We start from the raw sequence: 22,580 nt of genomic DNA, 5'->3' as shown, positions 1-22,580 counted from the left end.
ATGAACTGAGCAACTGGTTATACTAACTGTTAAGGGGAAAACATCTCCTTATTCTCTCATTGCCCTTTCTTGCAGGGTTTGGGAAGATGATGTTTAAAACTCTTTGAAATCCCAGCAGTTCCATTTAAGATGGATTTCAGGCTTCTTGGCTCAGTTAAATGAACCCARACAGTTCCTACCTGTCTATTTGCCTGCAAACATAAGATATTTCTACCTTAATCAGATAGCAATTGTTTTCCTCAGAAGAAATATCCCCTAATTTTAAGGAAAAGTTTATTACTTTATCTGTTTACCATTTCTCCTTCAAACTAGTGGAAACTTTTTTTGTTGATAGCAAATGCATTTTTGACACTCTTAAATGATCTTGATGAACAGATCCCCCTAAAACTAAATGCACAGATGCAAATATATTACTAAATTTTTATGCTTTTAAATAAATGGAAAGAACAAATGAATCTTTTATTCTTTTTCTTCTTTCAGGTGATAATAGTAACCACCTCTCCAAGCTCAACTTTTGTACCCAACATCCTTTCAAAGTCCCACAACTACGCAGCAGTTACGAAACTTGTCCCAACATCAGTCATTGCCTCAACTACTCAAAAGCAACCAGTGGTTATAACTGCATCTCAGTCCTCTCTGGTTAGTAGCAGCAGCAGTAGCTGTTCTACTCCCTCTTGTACCGCAAATACTATTGCAGTGACTGCTGTGGTATCATCAACACCGTCTGTAGTGATGTCAACAGTAGCACAAGGTATGGCAGTAATACTATATTTGTGAAAACTCTTTCACTGGTGAATTAGACTTTGAGAATAGTATAGAGGAGATGATAAACTTTGTTTACATACGCTGAGGAAAGTACAGGAGAGGTGGGGAAAAAAATCTGCTGATGAAGCTAATCCAAGGTACTCAACAGARGTTGATGCTGAAAATAGCTCTCTTCTTCAACAATTGTGAAGTACAAATTATAATTTTAAAGAGAATTTGGTGATGAAGTGTGACAATTTTATTTTGAAAAGGTTTTGTTTGCAAGTATTAAAACATTCTAGCCTTGAACTGACTGGCTTTTGAGAACTCTATCCATCTCATGTACGAAAAATGAATGTTTTTAGTATTATTTGAAGGTACTTGCTTTTCCTAATGCATGATTTACAAAAGCATGCGAGATTAGTATCAAATATAAGGTTCTTAGGCTTGATGTGTCCAGTCTGTAGACTACTACTTGTGGTATTTCATGACAACTTTGAAAGGTATAAAGTGCTTGCACTTTTTGTCTATTTGTCAGCATCTCAGTTTTCATGTCCTTACAAGTTAAGACCTGAGTGGGCCTAGATTAAAACTCCTCAGTTTCTGGTATCTTAATTCCAACTATGTGTGCTAGCACAGACAAGTTCAACTACACAGCTACTAGTTAACCCTTTTGAGGGGAAGCTGTGAATGAATGAAAGGGCCTCAGTGATCAGCACTTGAAATGTGCTGTGTCTGTCAGTGACAAGTGTCACATAATGTCACATAATGATTTTTCCTGGTCCACATTTTCCATTCTTCCTCCACTTCACAAAAATTTGGGCAGCCAAAGCAAAGCTGAAGAGGTGGTTTGAATTCCACATTACTTCTATTACTGTGATAATGGAGGTAGGTCATTAAGCTGCAGAGCACAAGAGCAATATTTCTTATTATTTGAACTGTACAATTTTAGTCATTTTGATCATGAAATTGGCAGCCATTATTCCAAAATATATTGGGTGAGATAYGTAACAATGTTAAAGAATTATCAGTGCCCTTGCAGAAAATACCAGTAAAACACCATATGGTATAATCTGATAATCGCCCCCACTGTGAGGAAAGTTAAGTTAAAATTAATAGATGAAAACAGCTGACCAACAAAATGGAGAAACCATTAGGTGATATAGTGATAAGAGTTGCTTGTTTAGATTGCCAAATTTATAGCTTATTATCTTCGTATGCTTATTATGTTTTTCACTGCCATCTATAAATGTAGAGGGAGAAATAAGAGAGCAGGAAGTKGGGAGTTTGTTTGTTTGTTTCCATGTTCTACTCCAGCCAGAACCTGGTTAAAAACTGCCTACGTGAGCACCCAAAAGACAGATGTAAAGTCAGTGTCTTATGGGTGTGCAATTTAAAGTGATAGCTGTCACAATATTTCCAGCATAATCTGTCTTTATCTATGTGAAGGAGTGGCAGAAATAAGTATTTACTTGGGAACTTAATTTTTCCCTCTTACTGCAAACTTTRTTTTAATCATGTTCTTATTTTTAAGATAATTTAATCTGTAAAGAATACAYATTCCTCATTTTTTTAAAATGCGTACTCTTACCTGATTTGTTCTTTTAAAATAATATTGCATTCACTAACAGATATTCCCTTCTAATGTTAAGGTGTTTCATATTAATTTGTTATTCTCATATCCTTAACTTTTGCAGTCTTCGTTTTCACTATAAATACTTGGCTTTCTTGAAGCCTAAAGATCAGGCTTTRAAAGGATTTGTGAAGTTATTTGTACTACAAAAGGTGCAGGGCGTAGACTATAGCCTCTTGGGATTGTGGCCTTTATATTAGCTGCCTTAACATTTTCTGCCATGACACTGAAAGCATCTGAATAGGGCTTTTGAGATGCAAGTGGTAGCTTTTTTTAACTGTGTGTGTGAGCTTGCATCTTTCAGTGTAAAGATGGTTTAATACTATATTGCATTTAATAAATTTTATTTTTTTCTTTTGTTTTGCACTGGTCAGTCTTAAACTATTTACTCTTTCACAGGTGTGTCTACATCAGCTATTAAAGTTGCCTCTACCAGACTACCTTCCCCAAAAGGTTTGGTTGGAAATCCAACTCAGATTCTAGCACAGTTTCCCAAACAACATCAGCAGTCCCCGAAACAGCAGCTGCACCAAATACAACAGGCTCAGCAGCAGCAGCAACAGCAACAACAGCAGCAGCAACAACAGCTGGCACAGTCTTCTGTAGCTCAACAGCAGCCACAACAATCTCAGTTGCCACCTGGCATCAAACCTACCATTCAGATCAAACAGGAATCAGGTAGATGGAGTTAATTTTGTGTGATACTGCTGACTGGTGAGGTCTAACTACCAGTCAAGAAAGCACGGCTGGATTCTGCCCCAAAATGTGCATGGGGAGCTGTCATAAAGGCAAAACAGCTTGAGTACAGGATTTGGCACTAACCTAGAAAATAAATAGTTATTGAAAGATGACTTCAAATTTTCAGGCAACAATAACTGAATAATTTGTTTTTGTGACTCTGCTTGTTTGGTTTATGTATTATCATCTTTTAGGAGGAAATGTTTTTATCTTTAGAGATTGAAAGGTATRTTAAATACCTTCAAAAGTAGCTTGGCTGACAACATGGAAGACAGCAGTTTTCTGAAGATACAAGAGCTATTGAACTGTACCACCTTAAAAAAGTTAATCTGTGTTTTAATTCTTTTCTTGGGTGTAGAAATTAAAACCTATTCTTGAGATACTCATCACAACAAATACAATTAGAACTGAGACTGAAGCTGGACTGCATTCTTTTTGTGACATAATTTATGCAGTTTACTATGGGCAAGTTGTTTGATCTTTCTGCCTTGACTTTTCTCCTCTGTAAAATAAGACAGTTTTTATCTCATTGAGACATGGTTAGAAGCAAAGTTACCAAATTCTGAAGAAAGAAGTGCTATAAAAGTGCAAAGTATTTTTATGTCCATATTTTATACTAATAATGTCAATAAAATTATTATGTTTTTACTATTTAGGTCAAATAATTAAAATAGACGATAAAATGAAAGAAAACCAAACATCCTTACCCATCCTGTATTTTGGACTGTGGGACCATTGCCTGGGGAAAAAATGTCTAGTTATGAACACAAATAAAAGGCCTCCATCCTCCAGCCACTGGTCACCATTTGATCAATAAGAATTTCACTCTTTGCCTTCTACTATGGTTTTAGGCTCCACGTGCCTTTTAGTTAAACTTTATTTAGAAATACCATCTGATACGTATTTTGTCTGAAAGACAGGAGTTAATTTTCACAAAGACTTTTTTTTTTTTTTTATCCAGATTTGTGTCTGGATGATGCAAAGGCCTTGGTTTTTCTTTTCTCACTGCAGGTAGTTTATTAAGGCACTTGAGCTTGAAGCTTACTTGCTCTGTCCTACTTTTGTAGATGATGTAGAAGAAAACATCTCTGGAGGATGTTTCTTGAGTGGACAAAATTCCTCACCTAGAAACATCTGTGTACAAACCTAAGTGTCTAAATTTCGGTAGGGTAAATTCAGGCCAGGGGTTTCATGAAGGTTGAGCAACCCAGTAGAGTTCATTTACCTCAGAGTGGAACAGAATTCAAGTTCCAGATGGCCTGGATGTATTTTTGGACAGACTACACGAGTCTTTTGATTTGCAGCTGAAAAGTGAATCTTCAAGAAGTCCCCTTCCACTACACATGTTGAGAGAAAGGGAGTAGAATCCTTGACATGTTAAGGTGTTCTCCTTTGTTCATACTGCCTTTCCCAGAATGGGTTTCAGTCCAATTCCTTTGTAGTTTGAAAACAACCAGTAGATTAAACGGAGAGGTTTCCTTACAGCAGCCTTTTCTAGACAGTGTCACAGTTGCTTCCTTACAGCCACTAATACTCAAGAGTGCAGGAAAAACTTTTTATTTATTCGAAGGAATGAAATTCAACTAGTTAATTAAAACACATTAAAATTCATAGACTAARCTGATCAAGAACTATTTCACTTTGTGATGCTTCATTATATTTGAACCAATTTGATATTGATTGTAACCTGTTGGTTCCTGGGAAATATATGCTGTTTTTGAGACATGAACCAGAAGAGGTTAAAAATCACTACAATAAATCAATGATGGAATGAAATCCCATGCGTCAGTGGGAGTAGCAAGGAACAGAAACAGGCACATGAAAGGCAGAGGTGATGATGATCTTTTTACTTGCAAAAAAAAAAAAATCCCACCCAACAAAAAACATCCTTTTGAGGATCAAGAATACGTTGGGCTCAGAATAAAAGCCTCGTGAGGCTACTTGCCCACTAGGGCTTGGTCTGAGAAAACATTTCAGAAAGTAACTTTTCGTGCCTGTATTTTAACAGTGACCTTTCTCCTTTCCTAGGTGTTAAAATAATCACTCAACAGGTGCAACCCAGTAAAATCCTTCCCAAACCAGTTACAGCGACTTTGCCCAGCAGTAGCAATTCACCTATTATGGTGGTTAGCAGTAATGGGACTATCATGACAACTAAACTGGTCACTACTCCCACTGGTAAGTTATTGCTCTGAGAAGGGAAGGGAGGGTAAACCCAGAAATACAGTTGATTAAAACATGGTTTATTAGGGTAAAAAAAGCACTCGTCTCTCTTGTAAAACAGTGAACACAACAGCACATTTACAATCATGTTAATAATCATTCTAGATTAGGATTTCTGCCACTGAGTGATGTTTTATTCCTCTTGTGGTCTCTTGAGTTGAATGCACAAAAGTATGATCATTCCTTCCCCAATGAGTTTATTTTAAAGGAAGTTTTTTGCAACTTACGGTGATACTTTGCACTTCTGTAGCACTTTATATGAGATAAGTTAAATTAATGTAAGTCTTTATGTACCTCAAGTAGGTAGGTCAGCATTATTCCTATTTTACATATGTGGAATTTAAAAGGCAGGTGACTTGCTCGTAGTCTTGCATTAAATTTATGAGAAGGCCAGTAAATTGAATTTTAAGCTCCCAGTGGTTTTCTGAGGATCTAATTGTATTTGTGCTTCCTTCTTGTATAGAATTAGGAATGATACAGACTGTTCAGTTTTTAATTTGTGCAAGGAAGATTCTCAAGGCAGATTAAGCTGAATTTCTTGAAAACTAGGCTAAATTTGCTTGCTGAATTTTTAGCAAGAGTTAGGAATATTAGTGTAAACTAATGGTTAATGTTGACTCTTCTTAACTTTAGCTCTTGAAATACTTCTCACAAATATTCCTAAGTGTATTAAAAAATAAATTCTAACAGTTTTGCAGTTCATTTAATTGGTAAAACCTAAATTGCTTTCTCTTGGATTTGAACATGTAGCTTCTCTGTTAAAACAAGCTATTTTGCTCTGTAATCTTTAGTAATTAAAGTCTGTAGTGCATTATCAGAATCAGTATAATCAGAATGGAATCATAATGTTAGTGTAGCTATTGACTATTGTTATTATTTTGAGCAAGTTTCTTCTGGGAATTCAGTCCTACTTCCATTCTGAGGAAGAGTAGCTAGGAAAAGGAGCATTTGTAGTATGTCAGGAGGCTTACTTCTAAATGCTAAATCTGTAAGATTGCATTTTCACTTGAAATTATATTTTTCTCTTAGAATGCTATTTAGGCCAGTAAATTTTGGTGTTCTAAATGATTTGTCCCATGGGAAAAGTGAGATTACAGGTCTCTTTCAAGAGAGGAAGGGTTCAATTCTGATAGTGTCATCAGAYGATTAACTCTTGTGCCTCTAATAAAGTAAGTGGCAAACATGTGGGTCTAACTCCTCATCTATAGGTCTAACACTTGTTTGAAAAGTAAAACCCGTAGCACAAAGACACAAATTAAAATGTGGTGGTCTTGGAACATTTTGATACGGTGCCTCACAAAAGTTTACAGTTAAATTAAAATTGGCATGTACTTGAATATTGCTCTGCACATTTAAAAACTAACTAGAAGATTATAAAGGGTGGTAATAAATTGCAGTGTGGGGTCTCTCTGAATGAAGTATAATGCTTTCCTTTTAAATTAACCTTTTCCACAAAAACTGATAATGTAGCATATTCTAACAGCAAATTTTCTTGTCTTTTCTTCAAAACAGGAACTCAAGCAACATACACGCGGCCAACGGTTAGCCCTTCTCTAGGGGCTCGGATGGCTGGAACTCCAGGGGCTGCTACTTACGTGAAAACCACAAGTGGTAGCATCATTACAGTAGTACCAAAATCACTGGCTACGCTGGGAGGCAAAATTATCAGCAGTAATATTGTTTCTGGTAGGCATATGAGTACTTTGATATTAAGACTCATTTCAAAAGCAATCTTAGACTCCCTGTAGTTGTTCAGATCTATTCTGTGTAGTACATACTTAAATATTTATTAGATCCTTTATGAGAGAACAAATTAATTCAGAAGAAAAACAGCTGAGGATGAAGAAGAAAATAATGGGCAAAAGGTGTGGAAGGAGAATGTTGTCATGGATTACAGCAGTTCCAAGGTTTAAGAAGGAAGCGCTTAATGGGAGGGAAGCTGAGAAAAAAAAGATAAATCTGGAGGACAGTACAGGAACTACTGTATTGTCGTATGCTTGAGAACAGGAAGGTCATACAGCTATATTGTAGGTCAATCTAAAGTAGTCTGGAATCTTGATACTGACCTTTTCTCTTCCACCCCTCACTGAAAGAACCAGGTGCATGTTTTGAGTCCAACTGTGTAGTCTCCTTCTCATCCCATTCTTCTTTTATTGATTTCAGTCTGTCTTTCGCTTATCTCGTGCTCTAACTTGTGGCTTTCCTCCCAGCCTTACGCAGATTCCTGCTGCTTGTCTTTACATTAGTCTTCTGACCAGCCTTGATRTTTTCTGTGGGTACAGCCTCTAAACGTAGGATCTCTTTAACACCAGGACCAAGCACACTCACAGCTGTTTTACTTTCTTAGTGTCAGTTTGGGGCTTAAACAGTGGTAATGGARACAAGGTCTGCTACGCTGCCTAGGTAGGTGCAGATACACGTCAGGATCTATTGGGGCTATTCTTCCTATCTTGTAAGATCCTTAAATTACTTAGGGCTCCCATCGTTGGTGCTTAGCAGAGATCCAACATGGCACCAGTCAGTTCAGTTCACCAAAAGGTGCTATAGAGGCTCATAGAAGGGCTGTTTAGTTAGTCCACRCTGGAGTGTAGTCTGGTAGAGGTACCTGAATTTTTCAGATCTTAATTTCTACAAAAACTCAGCTTATCTAGGGGCTRAAGCAGTTGCTTCTTTGTGAAGGAGTCATTTTTTTCAGCCTGGTGCATGTATAAAGAATTCTTGAAGGTTTTTAGGTATAGGGTGTGTTTATAGACAAGTACAAATACCACTATTCTCCAGAGCACCATTTTATGCAGTGGAACTCTTAGCTGGTCTTACAAGGATTTTACTGCTTGTCCTGAGATAACACAGGTTTGGAAGGGGTGTCTCTATGGTTTATTTGTTTGCTTGTTTCTGCTAAGAGAGACGCCTGCTAGACATTTATTTGCATCTTAAGTCGTTCAGAAGAACAAAAAGGTCTCATCTCAGAATGTCTTCCCATTTCTAGAATTAGTATAGTTATTAATCTAAAATATGTGCAGCTATCACTGGTGGATTGAAGACAAGGAATGGAATTCTTGGTTTGTAGCTCTGCTGACTGAGTGATACTTTCTTCAGGGAGAAAGTAGAAGATGTGGTAGAAAGCTGTCTGAGTTGTTACTGAAATAGTAGCCTGATAACACTCGTGACTTGGATGTCAACGTACATACAATTTGTGTAGACTGTGGAGAGCTGTCTGGAATTACTTGTCACTGCAGGTGAACAAAAACCTGCTACAGGGGATAGAACTAACTAAATGTTCAGAGAGGAAGAGAAATGGCCAACACAACTGTTTGTCTGTCTGTCTGTCTTTTTTTTTTAGTTTGAAAAAAGAAAGAAAGCTTTTTAATTCAACTTTCAAAAGGTGATTATAAAAAATACCTTTTTTCTTTTATATTTCCAATCCAGTACTAGCCTTTTATGTTATGTCAGTTTAATACCAGAAAAAGCTGATATTTTTTCTTGAGGAGAGATATATTTTTGGTACATGGATTGATCTACAGATGTTATCGGTACAATGTAAAGTCAACTGTTACCTGCATAAATATGATCTTGAGTTGAATATTCCTGTTGCCTTTCTGTAGCTCTGTCCTTCCAAAAGTCAAGCATGTTAGTCTGAGAAAATACTGTCACAAGCTTCCTTCTTTTTATTGTATATGAAAGATATGTGGAGGAAGCATGTRATTTTTTTATGTCTAGTTAGGTGAGATGTATTCCCACTCCAATTGCTGTTGTTTTAAAAGCTTAGCTTTAATCTGTGCTGACAGATTTCAGTACAGTGAGTCCTATGTATCTCACCGATGTCTAAAGTGGAAGGACCTTTTATAAACTGCGTATTACTTCTTTTCCCACTAATATTTAGGAACTACAACCAAAATCACTACAATTCCAATGACATCCAAACCCAATGTGATTGTTGTGCAAAAGACTACTGGAAAAGGAACTACAATTCAAGGGCTTCCAGGCAAAAATGTTGTCACGACATTGTTAAATGCTGGGGTAAGTAAGAGTTTCAAGACTAAGTTAAAAGCCAGGTGACAGGATGTGTGGTGGCTGCTGCATTCTTTCTGCTTCAATCCCTATTAAAAGCAAACTGTCCATGAGCTACTTAACAGATAYAGCATGCCCTAATATCAGGGATGTTTGAAAAGCAAGTACGTTCTGCAGGAAATGCAAGGTCCTTAAAATGCGCAGAGAATTTTCCTGAAGTCAAATGGAAATAGAAAGGTTCGATTTTGTTTGCCCTTTTCCCTGGTTAACGACTTTGTAATCCTGAAGGGATTAAGTTGAATAAAATGACTCAAATCGTAATGCTGTTAGTGTTCTAATGAGAACCATGGTCCTGCATTATAAACTTGCATCTCCAACTGTGTGTTCTTGATTGTAAAGGGCAGAAGTAAATGGTATCTTCAGAGTAAGAGTACTACCTTTTATTTTATGTAGAGCATAGTGCTGTAATGTCCTGTTCCTGAGTATTGTATAGTGCTGAATTATTTTTGGATRACTTGATGTGCAGTAAGAACAGAATAAAGTTCCCTATTTCAGCTGAGGTCACCTTCAAGTGCTAACTTACCAAAATGCTGAACCTGTTGTACATTCCTAGGTAAAACTGAGATTTATGAGATAATGCCTTAACGATGTAATCTTTAAAATCTATTTGTATAGCAGAGCTGAACAGGGAAGTGAGTTGTGTTTTTCCCTCTTTTAGGACTTTTTTTTTTTAAGAAGATTTCAGACTTTTTCTATTTTAAGTTAGAGCAAATACCTAAAGTTATTTTCACAGAAGTGGGAATCTCATGATGCTACAAAGTAGAAAACATGAAAATGGAATGATATTTCTGAAACAAGTATAGTTCTTGGAATTTGTAGCTACTTGATAGGAATTAGTAGGAATAGGGTTAGAGTGTGGTGCTGCTAATGCCAAGGTCGTGGGTTCAGTCCCCGTAAGGGCTGTGCTGAGGGTTGGACTAGATGATCTCCAGAGGTCCCTTCCAACCTTACCATTCTATGATTCTATGATACTAGCAGCTAATGTTCCTCATCTGCCTTATTACTGTGCAGCACTAAAAAAAGCTTGCTCAATTTTGTCACTGTTCTTAAGCTATCAATAGTCTAGTCATATGTCAGAAGTATTTCAAAATCAGATGTTTTCCATGAAACGGTTGTGAATCTGCAATTTTTTCAATAAATTAACTTTTATTTTTTAAAAAGTGCCTAAACTTAATTTTTTGGTAATGATGGTAATACAAAGATCTGTATTTAAATAATTTCTTGACCTCAATTCAGATTTTATAAAACATCTTGCCAAAGTTAGTGTTAATAGAAATTAGAGGTTTTAAAAAACATTTACAAAGGATTTGAGGGAAGTTCCAATTTACCTGAGTTCTTTGAAGCTACTTCAAAAACTCGTCAGTGTGGTATACATTTTGAGCTGCTTTTAAATTTTGAACAAAAAAAMCCCAAAGTAATTGAAAAGGAATTTTTGGTAGCTTTTCTTCTCAGAGCAGGATGAATTTTTTTATTCTTGGTTTTTGAGCGTTCTTCATCTTAAATACATCCMGTTCTAATAGCAACAAGTTGATTTCATGGTATGCATTCACATGTAACTGTGTATATATATATTTTTTTTTTTTGAGAAGTGGGTCTCTCTGAAGTATTTCACTCAGTTAACTTGTAAATTTTGGCTTCTCTGCAGGGGGAGAAAACTATTCAGGCAGTACCAGCAGGAGCAAAACCTGCTATCATCACTGCCACAAGACCCATCACAAAAATGATTGTTACACAGCCAAAAGGAATAGGGTCCACGGTCCAGCCAGCCACCAAAATCATCCCAACTAAAATTGTTTATGGTCAGCAGGGGAAAACGCAGGTACAGTGAGGTCCCATTTCTGTCTTGAAGTGTACCCCTAAATTTTAATGGGAAGTAAACCATTTTTCACTGTGGTACCGCATCTGTTTTAGGGATTAATGTCCATAGTATATGTCTTTGGGGAATGAGACTTAGGATCTTAATCTGGTGGCCATGATTTGATTTGATTGAACACAGTATTTGCATTGKTAGCTGTTTCTCTATGCCTAGAGAAAGCCAAAAGGAAATACTAGGCCTTTTACATAGTTGAAACTTAAACTGTCTGGACATAGTTCTAGATGTCTGTTTAAGTCCTAAATCATGAGAAATAAAAATGCAGTCTTCTGCTCTGGGGACATATGTCATCCTTTAAAATTGAGAATTTTATTAAAGTTGATTTATGTACTGTTCAGTGGATATTCAGGTTGTGCCTGCAGCCTTGTGTGGTTGGTGGGACTRTACACAGAGAATCTGGCTTAGTTCGGAGCACTCTTCCCAACTTTCTCTGCACTTCTTGTATAAAAAGAGCTAAACCTTTATCAGTAGATTTTTTTTTTAATTTATTACTCTTTTTGTTTTTATGTCTTGATTGTTCAAGACTGGGTTTATGATGGACCTGAGAAGACAGGTGCCTGTTYCTATCAGTGCAGTGCATGTTCCAGGCTGCTTGGGTAGCTTTCTCTTGTCAGCCCTATAGCTATATCCAGCCTTCGAGAACAACTGTTTAGTGCTGCACGTTGCTGAAATGAGAAGTATATTCTTGTGCACTGCCATTTATTAGGGCTTTGTAGTTTAATAGTCAGAGCTGCTGAATTTATAGGTAGACTTCTTTAGTAAAATACCAATATAATGTAGTTCTTGTACACTGAACTATTAGTGACACACTGTTCGGAGATTGCCCAGTTCTGTTTTCTTGAGTGCTCGTATTGTACACAGAATCTGTCTTTCTAATTAGGTTCTTATAAAGCCAAAGCCGGTGACATTTCAAGCAACAGTTGTGAGTGAGCAAACCAGGCAGTTGGTAACTGAAACGTTACAACAGGCATCCAGGGTGGCAGAGACAGGAAACTCTTCCCTCCCAGAAGTGAAAGAAGAACCACAAAGCTACACTGATAGCAGCTCATCTTCTACAGAGTCCTCCCAGAGCTCCCAAGGTATGTGTTAGTGTTGCATAAAATGATTGCACTGTGTGCTAGCTAGTTTTGTATAATGTACTGCATCTTTTTTATTTTTTTTAAAGCAACCTTACTCAACCTGTTAGCAGTGTCATTGTCCACTTCCCTGATTTTATTTATTTATTTTAACTAGACAGTATTCTTTACCTTCTTATGTAAAAAGTGGAGACAATGTTTTCTTGCTGGCACTTGACTAGAGTGTGGCCTGCAGCTTGTTCCTTTTGGTAGGAGAGTCCTTCAGACATGGGCAGAGTTGCAGTCTGTTTGGTAGCATGTGCTTTGCCACACACTTTCTGGAGTGTGTTGAATCATCTTTCTGTTGCATGACTGAAAACTGCCTCAGTCATGTGACTGATGTGGATTTTGGTCCTTTTATGGGAACATGCATGTGTATCAGGAGATGTAGCAGATTTGCACCCCTCATGGAAGTGCTGCCATGGCTTTGTGCTGTGATAAGGGATGCAAGTCTGCTTGTGTGGTAGAGGTGGATCAGTGCATACATAGCGCTCAGTCTCTGGTCAGGAGTGGCCCTGGGTCCTATCACTGTATTAGACAAAAGCAAATGTCTGCCTATTAAACACTCTCAACTTTAAGTGCCTTCTCTTTCAGTCACCTTTGCTATATGATTCTGTAACTATTAGTATGTACCATTATTTTAAGTTAATTGAAAAAAGTTTTGAAGATTCAGCAAACCTAACAGAACAATTTTAGTTGCCTTTAAATTCAGAATAGTTGCYATAATATTTTGGTTAGCTGAGCTGCTAAAACCTTCTGAAAAAGGTTCTATCCAAGGCAGGTTCAACATACAAAGTATCCTGCTGAACTTCAGTTGTTCAAACTAAAACTTTTATAAGCAGCTATGAAATAAAATCTTTTTATTGGAAGCTATTGATAGCATTAGCTGGGCTTTGCTTCAAGGGTCACTTTTAATTAAAACTAAAGTACTTCAGAATGAAAGCATGCATCCATGTCAGTATTCAGATATCTAATGGACACGGCCCTGAGTAACCTGATTGAATTTTGAACTCTGTTCCTGCTTTGTGCGAGCATTTTGGGTTGGCTGTCTCTACTCCGCTGGTTCTGTGATGATTTGATGTGCCCTTACTCTTTTGCACACAGATTCTCAGCCTGTAGTCCATGTGATTGCTTCAAGAAGTCAGGATTGGTCAGAACATGAAATTGCTGTGGACACAAGCCCTACAATAATTTACCAGGATGTATCCAGTGAGTCTCAGTCAGCTACTTCGACAATAAAAGCCTTGTTGGAACTTCAGCAGACAACAGGTGTGAAAATGCATGTGTGTTAGGTGTTTTAGGATCACTTCAGAGCAGTCGGCTACTGCTTGCTTAAACAACAATTTGTAATTGAAAAGCATCTACCTCGAATCAATTTGATTTCTGTACTTTATCTCATAGAAGTTTGTTCGAAGCCATTGTATAATAATGTTCACTACCTATTTAATTAAGATCTTGAATTTATATTGAAAATTTGTATTACTAAATCCAGTACTTGTTGTCTTTTAAAGCAGTGAAGGAGAAGTTAGAATCAAAGCCAAGACAGCCTACCATTGACCTGAGCCAAATGGCTGTCCCAATCCAGATGACYCAAGAAAAGAGGCATTCTCCAGAAAGTCCTTCAATTGCTGTGGTAGAGTCAGAATTAGTTGCTGAATATATCACAACTGGTAAGTGACTAAGATATTTGGGGATGATGGGTTTGCAGTTAAAATCTGAGGACTTCCTTTTGGGGTTTTCTTATGGATGCGTTTGGTTCATGTGTTTCACCATAATCTTCTATAGTGGAAATGGGTAGGGTTTTTTTTCTAGACCTCTGCATCTGCTTTTCTGGGAAACACTGGAGAATGTTTCTAACTGAAACAAAGGGTTGTTGGTTCAAGATGTACTAGTCACCTTGAGGTGATCTACAAGACTTCCTATAGAGAAATGCAGTGTTCTGTGGCTTGAGTAGCAGCAGTCTGTTACAGCATAATACTGGTTATTTTGCACCTTCATTTTTCCCGTTTCCCTTCTCCTTTCTCYAGATTAAGTGAATACTGCCAGGGAATGCCGGTAATTGAGTGTTTCTTCTTGTTTTCATGTCAGCTTCTCAGGATTAATCAGTAATCCAAGTAGCTATATTTTCTACTAGCAAGTTCATTAGTAAAGTAGCAAGCAAGCTATAGCCTGCTGTGAAATCTCATGCATGTGCCTCGAGCAAAGGATTAGGCACACTTTAATCTAAATGGAAATTCGGATTCAGCGTGAACTTCCTAGTGAGATGAAAGGAGCAGTTCACACATCTCAGTATTGCTGTTTTTTGTCTGTCTGCAGACTCAGGAAGACAACACTGTATTGGTTCACATTCGGAAGAATATCTACACAACCATATAGGTTAGAAACTTTATTTTTAAATTAAGTTTTAAATCGTATAGGAACTGGGGATATTCATGATGGATTTGACACAGCATGCAGGCCAGTATCAATATAATCCAACTCCTTTCTTGGAAGGAGAAAGTAAAATTTTCATATTAAATCAAAATTGGCCTTTTTTAACTGTCAGTAAGATCCCTATTAACTTTAAACTTTCAGTTACATGATAACTGAATATAAACTTTCCTCTACTACTTCTTCCTCAGTCAGTCAGGATTTTGTGACGTTTTAGAAGTTAGTTAAATATTTAAATACTACATGAACTGGCCTAAGGTAATTTGGATTCTTGTCTTGTCAGTGACTCCTTGGCTTATAAGTGACTGCAATATAGAATGGTTTGGTTTTTTTTCCTCCCTTGAAGATTATTTCTCTGCCAATCCACTGAATGTGTTAATTACAGAGCCATAACCATAGCTTCAAAACTTGTATTGGATTTTCTCTAAAAAGTGACTTAGACCAATGACAAGGTCTCTGGTCAACCTTCCTTTCTTCCTTAATTCCTTCCTTAATAATTTTCTAATTATCTTAAAATTTGCAAAGTCTTGCAAATTTAAGCTATACTCYGAAGATTATTTCTGTAGTTCATCAGTAGATATTCAGTGGGCAAAGCTTGCTGTTCTTAATTGCAGTCAATTGTGCAGGTGCTTTTAGCAAGGTAAAGATTACAGAATAACTTATGCCCTACAATGTTGTGTGATGTATGAAGAACCCAGATGAAAACTGAATATAGATTCTCTTTGCAAAGTTAGCGTGTTGGGAGAGGAAGACCAGGGGAGACTCAGGCCAAGCACGATTACTTAGAATCAGAAACCAAAAAACCCCCTGAGATGCTATTTTAAGATGTGTCTCAAAATAAATCTACGCTTTAAGGTTGAAGCTAGCATGCAGCAAAAGACTTGTTTCATATTTAGAGCATTATTTCACTCATCCGCTTTCAGCTGAAGGCTAAATGCAAAGCAGATAGTTGAATTTACTGCGGTTAGTTTTGGGGAAGCGCCACTCACCTCTTTCCTTTCAGTCAGTCATCGGTCACAGCCTCACCAGCAGACATCTCAGCCCCAGAGGACTCTGCTGCAACATGTGGCTCAGTCGCAGACAGCAACGCAGACTTCTGTTGTGGTGAAATCCATCCCTGCTTCTTCCACAGGCGCAATTACCCATATCATGCAGCAGGTTGTACCCTTTCTTTTCTAAATGGTCTATGCAGCAGTAGGTTATGTGAATTACATAGGACCACAGCTTGATTTGAATGAATATATCATGTTGCTACCAGTGGAACTGCTAAGTGTGAGGACAAATTAGTAGTTTCATCTTAATGTTGCCTGTTTTGGTGGGGAGAGTTGTGGGACACAGGAGAAGCTGTTATAATGGGATTACTTTAAACTATTAAGTAAGAGATATTTGCAGTTGCTCTGGCAAAGATATTGCTATCTGGATTAGTTTTTCCCATATGTCATCTCTTCAGCAGAACCAATTTCTGTATGTGGTATTACAGAAGGGCTGGCCTCTTCAGGTCATGATGACTGTAGTATAGGGGAAGAGGGCTGAAGCAGAACACAAACTGTGTATCAGAGAACATACATTGTCCTTTTGGTTTGAGGGCTTTAGTTTGTGAAAAGGCAAACTTCTCTGCTCACTGAATGAAAAAGTCAGATTACATTTAGACATGTGGTGAGGACTTCAGAGGCCAAACCACTAAAGCAAATCCTGTATCTTGTGGTGAAGCCTTGTTGAAGTCACATTCATTCCTTTGTTCAAGAACTGGTGTTTTTGTCTCTGCGGTATGGTAGATTACCCCAGGTGAATGCACACTACTCAGCTCTGCATTGCTGTAATATCCAGGAACTGCAACTGGACCAAGACAGTGCAGGTTATAAACCTACCTTAGAGAGCATATTGTGATTGGTATTTGAGTGGGTTCCTTCATTCTGTTGACACCACTTATTAATAGGTTTATACTATGGCATACAAAGCATAGTAACATAGATCTCTTGCTCCCTCAACTCCCTCAAAAACTCAGTGCTGTGCCATATGCAAGAAGAATTTCAGTATGATTTTGAGGAAAAAGAGAAGAGAAAATCTGATTGAAATAGGATGGTTTCTAGGTATGTGGGGAGCTGTAGGAGGAATGCAGAAGATAACAAGACTCAAGAGGCAGAATCACAGTTCACCCRGCTGATAATCCCTATCACTTTGTATCAAACTGTTTTGGACCTTGGCCTGAGAAGTGCAAGGGCTACATAATCACCAGTGAGAATTAGTTATGCAGTTAATAATTTCACATAGAGACATGCCACATTTTAACAAGGAAAAAATAGCTATAGTTGCTCAGGTATGGTGAATTCGCTGTGGAAGGGTGTTGTGTTTTTGGTGGTGGTGGTTTTTAATGTATGAGTTGGGAGCCTATAATGGTAAAATAAATTAAGAAGTCCAACTGGAGGAATAAAAACTTTTTAGATTGTACATTCTTATAGTTTAGACTTCTATCTACTAACTCATCTGTAACTTCTTCTTATTAAGGCCTTAAGCAGTCACACTGCATTTACCAAACACAGTGAACAACTTGGAACTGAGGAAGGAGAAGTGGAAGAGATGGACACCTTAGATCCTCAAACTGGCCTGTTTTACAGATCTGCCCTGACGCAGTCACAGGCACAGAAACAGCAAAAACTGAGTCAACCACAGCTGGAACAGACTCAACTGCAAGTGAAAACTCTGCAGTGTTTCCAGACTAAACAGAAGCAGACAATCCACCTGCAGGCTGACCAAATCCAGCACAAACTCCCACAAATGCCCCAGCTTTCTATAAGGCATCAAAAGCTAACCCCCCTGCAGCAAGAGCAAGCACAGACCAAACCAGATGCACAGCACCCCCCACACCACATGATGGCCAAAGAAAGGCAACTCCCTACCTTAGTGGCACAGCCACAGCAAACTGTAGTACAGGTGCTTGCAGTAAAAACCACGCAGCAGCTGCCCAAACTGCAACAGGCACCAACGGCACAAAAAATCTACGTGCAACCCCAACCCCCCCAGGGTCAAATGCAGCTACCTGCCTCTTCAGAGAAACAGCCAGCAAGCCAGGTAACGGAATATTGATAGCATGCAAAATAAACGTCGCTGTTCAAGGAAAAAAAAAATCAAAACACCAACCCTGTCGCTGTAGCAGTGTTTTGTCCTGGCAAGAGAGAACTCCTCATTCCGCTGGTATTAATACCCCATCAGAAGGTTGACACTAGGAAAGAGAAGCACATGTTATAGGGGAAAGATCCGTAGAGCTCACAAACATGTTTTGTTGGACAGTTTTTATGAATTTCTGCCACCATTGGTGCATGGAATTTGTCCCTAATTATTTTCTTTTCTTTTTTTTAGATATGACACATTATTAATTTCCGTTCCCGTAGCACTTTTTATTTCTGTGGAAATAAAGATGAATACACTGCAGTCTCCTAAGGCTCTCCATTGTACGTCTTCCTTTGTAGTTTACATTGCCCTGAAGTTAAATGACTTTTATGTACAGGAGTAATTTGATTTTCCTTGGGAGGGGAAAACTTAAGAGTAACAAAATGTGGAAGAAAGAAAAAATGTATTTTAATTACAGAAAAGCATAAACTTTTCTGGCCCTTTCAGGCATATGTATGCAAACAAGAGGCTTAACAAACATTACATGGGGATGTAAATCCCAAAGGAAAACGAGGCTGCTGTCGTATTATACTGCTACAATCCTTGTCTWGCAGCTCAAAAAGCTGCCTTTCCCCAGGCTTCAATTAACTGTTACCATATCATTGCTAATTCCTTTGTTAAAACACTGAGTTTCAACTGTCTTCCTAATAGCAAGTATGTTGTTTGTGCCATACTGTCCTTGGAAATATTGATTAGATTTCAATAAAAATTTAGCTGTAACATGCACAACAAAAATTTGATTTTCAGGTGCAGCCTCCAATTATAACGCAAGGATCCACTGTTACAAAGATAACTTTTGAGGGGCATCAGCCTCCTTCTGTTTCAAAGGTAGCAGGTGGCAATTCTGTGCCCAAACTGGCATTGCCGGTTACAAGCCTATTTCCCACGCAGGCATCCGTGAAGACAGCAGTAGCAGACATTTTGAGAATGTCTATGATGGAAGCTCAGATTGATACAAACGTAGAGCATACGATAGTGGATCCCCAAAGCAAGGCCATGTCCACTAGTAAACTCGCTAGCGAAGCAGAGTCGTCACCTTGTACCCAGGTGCCGAGGGTGACTGCAGTAGGGATGACGGCAACTTCCATCCCCCAGCAACAGAAATCTAATGAATCCAGTACAAGTCCTCCTGCTGTTGGTCCTACTTTAACAGAGAGGAAACTCGATGCACAAGGAAYGCCTACAACAAACCAGTTTATACACATTCAGAATATATCACAAAAGAAAGCTGAAGAGAGCTCATCAGAAATTGTTATCCAGGTAAGAGAAGACCAGAGCAAATAAGGCAAAGGTTGAACAGAGCAAACTTGCTTTGTCTGTTATGATAGCAACTGAACAATGTTCAAGTATTTTTTTTTTTTTTTCATTTTCTCTTCTTTTTTTTGTTCTTTATCTTCTCTTGTACTTGCAATGGATGACTACTCCGAAGTGCCTAGCGTTTGCTCAGTTGGGCTCGAGTTTCTCCAGCACTGTATCATTCACTGTGTTTTCAGTRTTTTTCCTTGGTTTTCCTATTAAGGAAGCAAACCAAGCTCATCTAACTTCRCAAACTACTATTATTTGTAATGCTTTAAAATGTGACCTTCACTGCTTACTATGGAACTATGATCTAGAATTTTTTTTTATCATACCTAATAATGTTATCTCAATTATCTAGGGTATACAAGTGAAGTAGAAGAGTTTTGCTAACTAAGAGTGTTCAGAAAATGAGGTCCGGATTCAGAAAGTGTTTTGCCTTCACATATAAACAGTCTTGCCACTGTTGAGATAAAATGACTGTATGGCTCTTATTTAATTGCTTTGAATCGTTGCCTAACTGATGATGATATTTTCATTGATTTTTGTTGTTTTTGCTGTCTTGAATGTGATGTTTTATGATGTGATATGTGGTCAGAATTTCAACTGGTGAAGTATTTAAATCATCTGAGGACTCATAGCGATGTTAYATGAATCTTCCTAGACAAGCTGGCAGTATATATGTTCACACAAATTGCAGTGTGGACTGGAATGGTTTTATTGTGTATCATAATTGTGTTACTGTGAAAAACTTTTGGTAGAAAAAGTACTTGTATACAGAATTTTCAGATTTTTCATGTTTACTTTGTAAAAGTCTCCATTGTAGCTAACTTTGCTTTTATAGAAATCATCATTTTGTACTCGTTTTTAGTCCTCATTTCCCTAAATAGACAAAGGTAGATTTCTCTTTTACTTTAAACCTGTGTATTTTGGAAATTTGAATTGCTGATCATTGTGGCATGCCATGASCTGTTTCAAGACCCAAATACTGCCCAGAATTTTGGTTGTATGAAGATGCAGATTTAGTTTCTAGAACCTGTGGAAATAGAAGCAGGAATAGATCTGTGTTGTTTTCTCAGCCTTTGTGCTACTCCAGCACTGAATAGAGCCAAAGCTTGCATTGTGCTGTATACAAAAAATAAAATAAAATAATACAGCAAACCCATATGCTGGAGTATCTAGTCTGAAAAGGATAAAAGAAAGATAAGGCTGAAGAAAGTATTACCCGACTTAATGTTTGGGAAAGAATGAGTTGTGGGTATCGGTGGTTATGCAGGAAGTCTGCTACAGACCTTCAGTGAGGATCTGAGTCAAAAATCTGTCCTTTAACAACAAAATTATTTTAATAATAATACTGTGAAAGGGTATTTTGAAGCTTTTGCTGATGTAACATTAAACAAGCCATAATTAGGGGGAAACTGCTCTTGGAAACCAAGTGTCCCTTTTCAACGTGTACCTGCGCTTGTGCACGTCTTTGCCTGCGAAAACCGTGCATGTTAAAACTTGATTTTTTTTTTCTCTCTTTCAGACTATCCCTCAATATTCCATCCCTTGTCACTCCAGCTCCAACGTGGTAGTGGAACCCAGCGGGCTCCTGGAGCTCAACAACTTTACCAGTCAGCGCCTCGACGACGAGGAGACGGCAATGGAACAAGACGTGGACAGTAGCACTGAGGACGGCACTGAGCCCAGCCCCTCTCAGAGTTCTGCTGAACAATCCTAAGGAATTGGGACACCGGAGTGCACTTTAAAATATCTTGGGATCTGAGTAATCCAAGATGCCCTTGTATTGTGATGTCTTAGAGCACTTTGCTTATTAGAGTTGTTCGCTGGACCCTTGAAGCATCAGTGTGTTTTAACAAGACAGTATTGCAAAAGCTGCATTAAAAAAAAAAGGTTTCCAAAAAAAGATGTAGTTACCGAGATACAGTAAACCTGTGACAGTGGAATGTACTCCTGTTAAAAAAGCCAATCTGCAGCAAATTCTACAGCTCGTGCTACGAAGCCCTTGCCCAGATACTGAAACAGCGTTCAGTGAAAAGGGATCTTTACATTGCTGTGTYTTTTTGTTAGCTATTGAGCAAAACACCATCAAAAAAGAGAATGTTTAATAAATATTTGTATTTTTAAATAGCATGTGAGAGAAAAAGCGTCTCTGACAGTGCTGGAAAGGCTCCAGGAATTTTGGAATTGGTCAGCTTTCTTGCACTTGTGCTCACTTAGAGTTAAGATTTTTAAGAAGCCTAAAAATATAGTTTATTTTTTTAAAATCCTTGTTGGTGAGTATTTGRAAATAAGCAAAATGACTAACTAGTAGCAATGTGGATTTGCTAGTGGACTTTTTGTTTTCATGCTTTACAAGAAGTAGGGTAATGGTGTTACGAAGCATTTCTTTGTGCCATAAGCACATGAAATGCTCATCTACTCTAGCTAATCTTTGATTATTTATTTAAATATAAAGTTTAAAGTGAGGCCAAGTTGTTTAAAAAGTTCCTGTTAAACAGGCAGGTGTGTTAATTCTAATACAAATGGGATATGGTGGATGTATTTTAGTATAAATGAATTTTTCAAAATTGGGGGAAAATGGTTCAGCATCTTAAGCTGAACTTCTGCGTTTGGAAGTGAGCTCTGGCTTTTAAAAATCTGTATTTTACTCTTACATGCTGTTTTTAAAGTGACCATTTTGGAAGTTTAAAAACTTAAAATACAACTGTAGGTTTCAGAAATTAGCCTTATGACTTGGCTTGTTGAAGCAATACATTGGTTTTTTGTGATAGTTACAAGCCACAGAGAGGTTTGGGTTCAGGTTGGATAAGAGAACCGGTTTTAATATGTTCTGCTAATGAAGACAATAGTTCTCGTTTTCTTTTTTTTTCAGATGTATATAAAACCACGTTTTTAACTGTTTTGTATAGAATTCATTATAAATAACTAAGCATTTTAAGACTTTGACATATCATTTAAYTGTATATACATCTATCAGCCTAACTGCCCACTTTTTGGTGCTGAAGTACTACTGTAAGTAGATTTCATCCAAAGTCTAATACAGTTTTTGCGTCAGTCTTTTTTTAAGCTGTGATTTTACTGTTAATATTGTAGTTAAGATTAATTTCCAACTAGAATAACTCTCAAACTAAAATATAGAACCTAAAAAAAAAAAAGATCTATTTTGTCCTGAATATCCACTTATGTAAGAACACGCAGTATCCTCTAGATGGTACTGTTGCTCTTTCCTCTAACCTTGGTTATTTTATAAATGAAGTCCGTGTGACTTTTTCATACACTTTTTTTC

The 22,580-nt window shown here is 37.6% G+C and overlaps 1 protein-coding gene across 9 annotated transcripts in view; it reads left to right on the top strand.

Moving 5' to 3' along the window:
• EMSY (EMSY transcriptional repressor, BRCA2 interacting) overlaps positions 1–22,232 on the top strand; it is a 41,393-nt gene extending 19,161 nt beyond the window's left edge. For 2 of the 9 annotated variants that reach the window (XM_085300553.1, XM_085300548.1), the window contains 14 exons: positions 481–751; positions 2,777–3,055; positions 5,144–5,293; positions 6,851–7,024; positions 9,219–9,355; positions 11,052–11,225; positions 12,160–12,358; positions 13,499–13,663; positions 13,906–14,064; positions 14,711–14,770; positions 15,828–15,982; positions 17,330–17,893; positions 18,740–19,252; positions 20,817–22,232. In XM_085300553.1, coding sequence (XP_085156679.1) covers positions 481–751; positions 2,777–3,055; positions 5,144–5,293; positions 6,851–7,024; positions 9,219–9,355; positions 11,052–11,225; positions 12,160–12,358; positions 13,499–13,663; positions 13,906–14,064; positions 14,711–14,770; positions 15,828–15,982; positions 17,330–17,893; positions 18,740–19,252; positions 20,817–21,011 — 3,195 coding nt within the window. In that variant the 3' untranslated portion in view covers positions 21,012–22,232. Of the gene's footprint in view, positions 1–480; positions 752–2,776; positions 3,056–5,143; positions 5,294–6,850; positions 7,025–9,218; positions 9,356–11,051; positions 11,226–12,159; positions 12,359–13,498; positions 13,664–13,905; positions 14,065–14,710; positions 14,771–15,827; positions 15,983–17,329; positions 17,894–18,181; positions 19,253–20,816 lie in introns of those variants that run through there. The other 7 variants (XM_085300555.1, XM_085300551.1, XM_085300549.1 and 4 more) reach the window with 6 other exon arrangements.
• The last annotated feature ends 348 nt before the right edge of the window (positions 22,233–22,580 follow it).

Source organism: Rhea americana, unplaced genomic scaffold (assembly GCF_003343005.1).
Source record: "Rhea americana isolate MKP2758 unplaced genomic scaffold, rheAme1 scaffold_165, whole genome shotgun sequence".
NCBI lineage: Eukaryota > Metazoa > Chordata > Aves > Rheiformes > Rheidae > Rhea > Rhea americana.
The sequence above is the reverse complement of the archived record's forward strand: the minus strand, read 5'-3'. Positions and strand labels throughout refer to the sequence as shown.